Source organism: Musca vetustissima, unplaced genomic scaffold (assembly GCF_032173495.1).
Source record: "Musca vetustissima isolate MV318-11 ecotype Yass unplaced genomic scaffold, APGP_CSIRO_Mvet_v1 utg3185, whole genome shotgun sequence".
Lineage (NCBI taxonomy): Eukaryota > Metazoa > Arthropoda > Insecta > Diptera > Muscidae > Musca > Musca vetustissima.
The window spans coordinates 247,956-257,327 of NW_026880239.1; the positions used below are offsets into that span (position 1 = coordinate 247,956).

Genomic DNA, 9,372 nt, shown 5'->3' on the forward strand with positions numbered 1-9,372 from the left:
CGTGCAAATCGAAAGATATATAGGGACTGTTTACATTAAATCGGTTAAATATATATATGGGAGCTATATCTAAATCTGAACCGATTTTTCCCAATTTCAATAGGGTTCGTCCTTGGGCCGAATAAGTGACCTATGCCAAATTTCATCCAATTCGGATCATAAATGCGACCTGTACTTTGTTTACAATTTAACATGCACAGACGGACGGACGGACATGCATAAATCGACTTAGAAAGTGATTCTATGCATATTCTCAAAAGGAACCATGTGCCTATCTCGTTTCCTTTTGCCTGTTACAAACATATGCACAAAGACATAATACCCTGTACCACAGTGTGGTGAAGGGTATAATAAGTGTAACCTAACATGTGACAAGTTTCGATGAAATCGGTTAAGATTTCGATATTTTGCTTTAAATTTCTTTACATAATTTTGCCCCCTTGTAAGAAGCAACTCTATATCTGACCAAAATTTAATGTAGTTTGCAGAATGACATGTTTAATTTCATGTTAATGGTCCTTCAAAAATGCGACGTCTGTTAGGATTCCATCTTTTGGATATACCCAAAGTTGTGAAGGGTATCATATAGTCGGCCCCGTCCGTCTTTACTACTTTCCTTACTGGTTTATAAACAATTTAATGCACTCGACCATTCTGTTTTCAACATCTTGTAAATATTCGTATGAGAGCACATGTCCAACTGGGACAGGTGCCTGTATGTTGTAATCACCATAGAAGTCACAATATTTATGAAATAAATTTTGCACATTGATACAACCCTTATAATGTTTTGGTATAGCCCCCCATATTATAGAAAGCAACTTCCAACAAAATAGTATGTAGTTTAGATTTCAGGTTCTTGATTTTTTTCGCAAAAACTATGATAAATATCCACATCAAGGTATAGTGGCCGAACTTAGCAACCATGCCGACCTTAAACATTGGTCGGAGATCCAACATTTGATCAGAGTCAAGACATAACTCGCATAGAAAGGTCTCGCACAATTTTCAATAAGTTTCAGGCACTTTGAACCAAAGTTTCTGTATTTCTCAAATTGTAAAAAATATCATGACAGACAAATTATGTTTTCATATATACTCCATATAATTATTTTTAACGCCCACCTCACAAAAATTGCGGCCTGACCGAACTCGACGTCCATAATACATGTTTATCCTCAGTCTTAAGGCTTGGAAATATCGGTTTACACCCCCCAAGTTCCTTTCGACCAAATCAGTTTCAAACCATTGGAATCGAATTATAAATGATCCGTTAGATCGCACACTCCTGAGGTTAGTAACCGAGTTGATCACAACTTTGCTAAACTAAACCTAAATCTACCAAATCGGTCAATTCATTCTGGCCCCTGGTTACCAATTGTGCAAAACTATAAATCTCATAGGAAGGCATCGGAATATAATTGATTATTAAATAGTCAAGTCTAAAGCTCAACTATGTTGTATTTGATCCAAGTATTACACGTCATAATAGATTTAGAAACCCAGAAACCTATATTTTACTTCGGGAAAATGTTTTATGAAAAACGGACTGTTGCATTAAAAATATGACAGATTTTGGTTTTATATAACATTTTACGCCCGCTAACCACTGTAAAACAACTATCAAAACGAAAACAACCTTCAACTTGAACTCTTTTGCTACAAAGCCATTACTGGCTGTGATTTTTCTTTCTCTGCTTTACTTGTGGTCATCCCATTTAAATGGTCATCAAATTTATGTAAATTTGTTTTTTTTACTACAGCGTGGTTTGTTTTTCTTTTTCGTGGAGTCATCGTCGTGGATTGCTGTTGTTGTTGTTTGTGTGACAACACGTTAAGCTGTTAGAGGAGTTTTTTGTTGACACGCTTATTTTAATAGCTTGCTTTTTGTAGTTTTCGTTTATTTAGCAGTTGAACAGAAAGCCGTTAACATAACACTGTATGCTCAACTAACATTATTATTAATGTTACGAAATATTAAGGCATTACTTACCCACCGAAAAGTATGCTTTTTAAATTAAAAAATATTTCGCAAAATATTCAACGGCAGCCATAATTTTGAAATTGTATTTTCTTCCAATACAGTAATACGAGCACATATACTTAAGGGGACCCCCCCCCCATTCCAGGGGTCAAAAATGTTTTTAATTTAATTCGAATCTACACTAATTTCAAGTGAGAATCTCAAGAACTCTTGAAGATATAACCGATTTAAGGCTTCTCAAACTTCAAACGTGTTTTTCTCTTTTGCGAATGGCGGGCACGATAACTCAAAAACTAATAATCCAATCGGTTCCAAATTTTGACACGTTTCTCTGGGAGTGTATAGCTCTCGTATGAACTAGGATAAAGCCAATCGGTGAAGAACTTCCTTATTTTTGAACTTAGTTTTTGGTAAAAAATAGCCGATTTTCCAAAAAAAAGTTCCGCCATTTTGTTAATTGTTGTGCGAAGTCAATAATCCTAGTTCATACGAGATCCAGACATGTGGGAATTTTCGGATTCCGATGTTCCAGTGAGGAGTTATCATGCCCGCCATCAAAAATAAAGAACTTTTCTTTGATCACAAAAAACAACAACCAACATTTTTTGTAAATTATTTTTCTTCCTTTTTAAATCTTCAAATATATTTGTGCAAAGTTACAAAACTTAACAAGCATTGGTCGAGAATGGGGGGGTTCCCTTAAAGTCGAAAACGCCAAGTAAATTTTCATATGAGTGATATTCTTTCACATCCCATTGGAAACAGGTAATTTTTGTTTCATCAGACAACATTACATGTTCCAAATCCTCCGATTTAAATTTTTCCCATTTTTATACCCCCCATATTAATTTTGTTTTCCGTGCGTTGAGTTGAGATAGGTCGTACCCATATAAGTGTACCCCTAATTTTCGGTATTTTGGGTTCTTGAGCGCGTTTTTCAACCGAATTTGCTGAAATTTGGTTCTTATTTGATACCAAATTTCTTAACTAAAAATTATAAATATAGGTTCACTGTTTCTGGTAGCCCCCTATAACGATACCCCCAATTTTGAGTATTTTGGCTTTTAATGCAGTTTTCCACCGAATTGACTGTAATTTACTACTTTGAGATCTTACTGGGTACCAAATCTCTCTACTAAAAATTATAAATGTAGGTAAATTTTTTTTTCGGATAGCCCCCATAAAGGGCAAACCCCTATTTTCGGTATTTTGAGGTTCTTAAACGTGCTTTTCAACCGAATTCGCTGAAATTATGTATTTTGTAAATCTCCCTACCAGAAATAATTAATGTTTGTCCCCTTTTAGTGGTACACTGTGGTACAGGGTATTATGTCTTTGTGCATATCTTTGTAACAGGCAAAAGGAATCGAGATAGACCCATGGTTCCTTTGAGAATATGCATAGAATCACTTTCTGAGTCGATTAACGCATGTCCGTCCGTATGTTGATGTTAAATTGTAAACAAAGTACAGGTCGCTTTTATAATCCGATTTGGATGAAATTTGGCAAAAGTCACTTATTTGGCCCAAGGACGAACCCTATTGAAATTGGTTCAAAATCAGTTCAGATTTAGATATAGCTCCCATATATAGTTTCGTCCGATTTTAGGTAAATGATGCACCAAACACCCGATATTTGCCCGGTAGGGACAAAATTTTGCACAGAGTACTGAATTAGGTGCAGACAGATGTCTGCGAAGTCTTGTGAAAATCGGCTCAGATTTAGATATAGCTCCCATATATAGTTTCGTCCGATTTTATGTCAATGATACACCAAACTCCCAATATTTGTCTGATTGGCACAGAATACTGAATTAGGTCTAGACTTATGTCTCCGAAGTTTAATTAAAATCGGTTCAAATTTAGGTCCAGACTGATGTCTGCGAAGTTTGCTTAAAATCGGTTCAGATTTATATATAGCTCCAATGTATAGTTCCGTCCGATTTTTTGGTGAATGATACACCAAACTCCCAATATTTGTCCGATTGGCACAAAATTTGGCACAGAGTACTGAATCATATTCAGATTGATGTATTTATCAGGTTCAAATATTTATCTAGATAGCACATTTAATTTCGCCCGATTTCATTTCAATGGTCCTCCAAAGATTCTATGACCCTAATTATTCTAGGATATTGTAGATATTAACATGTCTGCATGTACCCAAAGTGGTGAAGGGTATCATATAATCGGCCCCGTCCGACTTTTGAACTTTCCTTACTGGTTTACATTAAAATATTTAGCTGATTAGTTCCGTGTTCGGGGGGTGTCTCCATACAGGCGTATTCTATCATAGTAGGGGGGATATTCTTTACTCGAAGTAGTCAGATTTTACCCTACAATGTATGGACTTCTAAGACGATTTAACCATCTGTTGTAATCATTCCGCCTTCTAAGGATATTGTGATAAAAACTCGAACCTGACGATAATGAAATATGTCGCCTAGCATTTAGGCATCTCCCCCATATAATGATACCTCTCGAAGGAAAAAATTGAGATACAAAACTAAAATATTGGGTTCGAAATTGACATATATCAATCATTAATTAGGCATATTATGATAACCCTAAATATTCGCTAATTCCTAGACTATGTAAATAATATTGGTCCCCTTTTTGGTCTAGTTTGAGGATTTTATAGACATATCGGTCCTCGGTTTGAGGTTTTCACATTTGGTGTTATTTCTCATAATTTTGGTGTTATTTCTCATAAACTTTTAATTTCGTCTTTTACAAACATTTTGGACATTACGGGCTATTTTTTAACCTAAGAAAAGTGGCCCACCCATACTAGAAATACACCTTTAAAATTTATTCGAATCGATAAATATCTTCTTTCGTTCTTTTGCTGTAAGTACTTTTGTAAGTACTGTTGTATTGCTGGGATTTCGGAACATCAATACTTACATAGAGGATGTCCAATTAATATATAATATCATATGTATATAATTTTTATAAAAAAAATAAATATTTTAAATATTTATTAAGAATATTGAAATACAAAAATGTATTACATATATATGTGTATCGTCTTAAACCACTACAAATAAACTTAGAATAAATATGAACTTAGTCTCACATACAAAATTACTGAAATGAGAGAAACAAAGTGGAGAAGCTTTCGCTTTACGAACTAAAAAATAATTTAAATAAATAAATAAATAATTTTAATTTAAAAGTTATATAAATAAATATGAAGGAAGATAAAATACAGGCAAGTAACTACGGACAGGTATTTATCGTATAGGGAGGTTTTCAACAGGAAATGTTATTTTGGTATTATTTTTTATTTTGGTAACGTTTACTTCTGAAGTTTTTTTCTTTAACATTTGACAAATTGTAGGCATATTTATCTAAAAACTTTATTTTTTCTTTAATTACCACAATAACACCTTGTATTGGAAACCCCTGTATTATTAGTTCAAGAAATTAGAACAGCATTAGTATAGCAAAGCACTAGAAGAAAAAATGAAAAGGGTGTTTTTTTGTTTAGATATTTTCCACAATTACGGGATGCCAAACATCAGTGTCCTCTGTATCCAGATGTCGGCGAACCGAGGGATACACAGCATCTGCTGTTGGCTCATTATTGGGGAAAAATCTACTACTATGGGATGTAACACTACTACCATCACCAGCAGCACCGTAACCAATTCTACGCTCATTTTGTTGTCTTGAATGTTTGTGTAGTTGTTGTTGCTCATGATCGTTTTGCTGGACGGGTGTTTGGGGTTGTTGATAAATGGTGGACGGTACTGCATTGGGTATTTTGTGTGAATACAATTGGGTTGAGGAGAGATGATATGGAGGTTTGGTTGTGATTCGAGTACGCCTGGTTGCCCCGGTGGAGGATGGCTTCGGTGTTACAGGTGTTGTCGCAGTTGTTGCACCTCCAGTCGATGTCTGAATTTTTCGATTATATTCAAAGAAGTCAATTATTGGGTGATAACTGTAATTAATACGTTTTGGTGGTGGGTTTGATGAAGAGAATTTCGTTGAAGCACCGTCACCAGCATTGCTGGTGGTTGCCGCGGTCGGAGAATAATACGAAGTCAAATTTAATTTGGCCTTGTAGGTATTGCGAAAAACATCCGAAGTTATAGACGGTACAACCTTGCGCTTCGATGACGTCTCAGTGTATTCGGTCGTTTCGGCGATCGTACTCGATGCTGGGGTGGAGGAGGACGCTTTCGTTCCCGGGATGCGTAACCTTGGCTTGGACTTGAGCCGACCTCCTGAAGCATGGGTGTAGTAATGGGTTGGTAGTGATGCTGTGCGGATGACTGTTGGTGGTGTTGGTGCATGGGTGGATACTGATGATTCGAATAGTGCTGCTCCATTACCGGTGACCTCTGTAGGTATGGAGTCTGGGGTGCTGTTGCTGCTGCTGGTATCCCTGATGGCTGGGGACTTTTGGTGGGCATTGGTATCAGGGCGTGGCTGTCCTGTTGATGGGACATTGTGTAATGTTTCGGGAGTGTGGGCACGAATGGTTCCGGTGCTGGAGGTGATGGCCGTAGTACTGTCGTTGTTACCGCCTGTATGAATAACAGAATAGAGAGGTTTAGTTTTAGTTTGTTGACTGCGATCGAGCTTGCCATTGAGTTTGCCATAGTGGTTTACCTCTCTTTCGGCATGCTGTTCGCTGGGCGAATATTCCAAATCCGTTTGGTAATCGTTGCTAAAGCTTTTGTGAGGTCTGCGCCGTGCCAGGTCACGTAAAATCTTATTTGACGCAGCGGATGAGGAGGCAGATGAAGATAATGATTGCTGTGAGGGGCCCGGTGCAGAGGGTTTAAAAATTTTACTCGAATCACGATTTAATTTATAAGGATACTGGCCGAATTCATCGTTATCGGGTGGACTAAGATAAGATCCCACCGTTGGACTTGGAAGTTTGGTCTTAACTTTATTACTGCCGCCCGATAGCAATTCATTAGCATCGAAACTTGTGTCGTGCTTGTAATGGTGATAATTGCGAATGTTAAAAGCCAAATCATCATCATCTTCTTCTGCTTCGTCATCCTCGGTATAGTCAAAGGATTCAGTGCGATAGGGCTCTTGTGGTTTGGGCGCAACCGGTGTGAAATCTTTTTTGGTAAATGTACCCAAAGCTGCGGCAAACTGTTGTTGTCGCATACCATTGATTTGGCAGGAGCAACAGGTGGGTACCTTGAAAATATCAACATGAAGGCCACGAGTCTTATCCCAACTAAGCAAACGATGATAATTGTAAACTTGAGAACAATATGATTTATATGTCGATGACAGGTACGAGCAGGTCTCTTGGGGATTTCTGTGGAGAATTTTATGAATTAGTAATCCATTAGAATAATCTTAGAAATGTTGGCTACTTACGTGCATTTTTCCAATCTCAAAGTTTGTGTATGCTTGCCAGTGTTGACAATAAATTTCCATTCACCTGAAGCCGAGCGCGCCTTTTGTGGTCGGGCATAACGTACAATGCTTTGACACAAACCAGCATGGACTTCATTGGTATCTTGACGTCTGTAAAAAATTTCAGTTATAATGTAAATACTGCATTTAAACAGATGCAGATTTTCCTTACCTCTTCTTGCCCTGATTGAAATCCTCAAAGTCATCACCAAAATCTACTCCACCATATGGCTTCTCGGTATATTCCGCCAATAGGGCAGTCATCGCATTACGATGACGTCTAATGCTACCTATTATTTGCTCCCTATTTTATTGAAATTAAAAATTTACAAAACAACAAATTTAACCAAATTATTTCAAAATTATTTATCCAAAAACCTTTTACCACCTGGTGTTTAAAGTTTATTTTATTTTTTTTTTTTTTGCGGTGCATTCTGTATTGAACCACCTGCCCAGTTAATAGAAGCATCATTAGGGTTCTTGGGATTTTGGGGTTCTAGTTTGGGAATTTGATTTGCAGTGCCGTGCCATTCATCTGTATACCATCTACCCGGTTAATAAAAGCAATAAGGTTTGCGGATTTGCATATCCCAGAAATAAATAATTGGTTTGCAATAATATACATTTAAATTTACTTAAATAATTAAAAGTTTTATTTATCTTAAATAAAGGAGCGGTGTATTTGTATTGTACTTACAAACTATAATTATAATTAAACTGGAATGTATATTTACCAAAAATAATATTCAGGGCAGTGCTAAAATAAATTTTACAGAATAAGTTGTAACCTATGTTTTTATGTATGCTTTCAATTTTAGTATATATGTGCAGAAATTTGTTTTTTATTGTAAAAATATTGAAAACATTATTTTAACAAATCTATATGCCTAGAAGTTTATTTGTTATGCCACGTTGCTGGGAAATTGCGATTAGTTTCATCAAAGCACGAAAAATGGGTTTGGACTTCCGTATGGTGGACTTTCGAAACATAGGTCTATATCACACTTTTCCTGTCCATAGGATTATTTTACCCTCCAAAAACTCGAAATACAAAATGAAAACCATTTCGTTTCGATATAAATTTTTTATCTAAAAAAATTAAAGGAAAGGAGTAAAGTCGGACGGGGCCGACTATATGATACCCTTTACCACTTTGGTTATATTCAAAAGATGAATGCTAGCAGACTTCGAATTCTGCAACCTATACTAAATTTTTCATTTGTTCAGATATAGGGTTGCTTGTTACAATAAAACAAAATTACCTAAAGTCGGAGAAAAAATATATAGAAGCTCTATCCAAATCTGAACCGATTTTAAAACATTCCACATTTCAAAACTTTAGTACGTGGTGCAAAATTTGTGTCAATTTTGTGTAAAATCGGACGAAAATATATATGTAGAAGCTATATCATAGTGTGAACCGATTTAAATGAAACATGCCAGAAATTAACTTATATTAACTACAGTTTATTGTACAAAATTGTGTGGCAATCGGACAAACTTTGGATCTTTAGTGCACATTTACATCAAATCGGAAAAAAATATGTAGGAGTTATATACAAACATGAACCGATTTTCAGGAAACTTTACACACATCATTCCAGACTCATCTCAGTACACTATGCCAACTTTTGTGCAAATCGAAATATGTATAGGGACTTTGGTACACCATTTACATTAAATCGGACGAAAATTTATATAGGAGCTATATGTAAATCCAAACGGATTTTCACGAAACTTAACGTGCACTATTCTAGACTTAATTTAGTACGATATGCGAAATTTCGTGCAAATCGAAAGTTATATAGGGACTTTTGGTACACCATTTACCGGACGGACGAAAATATATATGGGAGTTATACCTAAATCTGAACCGATTTTCAGGAAACTTAACCCACATCATTCTAGACCTAATCCATTTCGCTATGCAAAATTTCGGGTAAATCAAAAGATATATAGGGACATTATTTACCTTAAATCGGACGAAAATAT

General features: G+C 36.0%; 1 protein-coding gene across 1 annotated transcript; it reads right to left on the minus strand.

Annotated features, from left to right (window-relative positions):
- Window positions 1-5,472: 5,472 nt before the first annotated feature.
- LOC133325723 (mucin-2-like) lies at window positions 5,473-7,644 on the minus strand. Its single transcript, XM_061534446.1, has 3 exons — window positions 7,553-7,644; window positions 7,342-7,491; window positions 5,473-7,279 (listed from the first exon to the last, which is right to left on the minus strand). The coding sequence occupies exons 1-3, from the start codon at window positions 7,642-7,644 to the stop codon at window positions 5,473-5,475; spliced, it is 2,049 nt and encodes a 682-aa protein (XP_061390430.1).
- Between the last annotated feature and the right edge of the window lie 1,728 nt (window positions 7,645-9,372).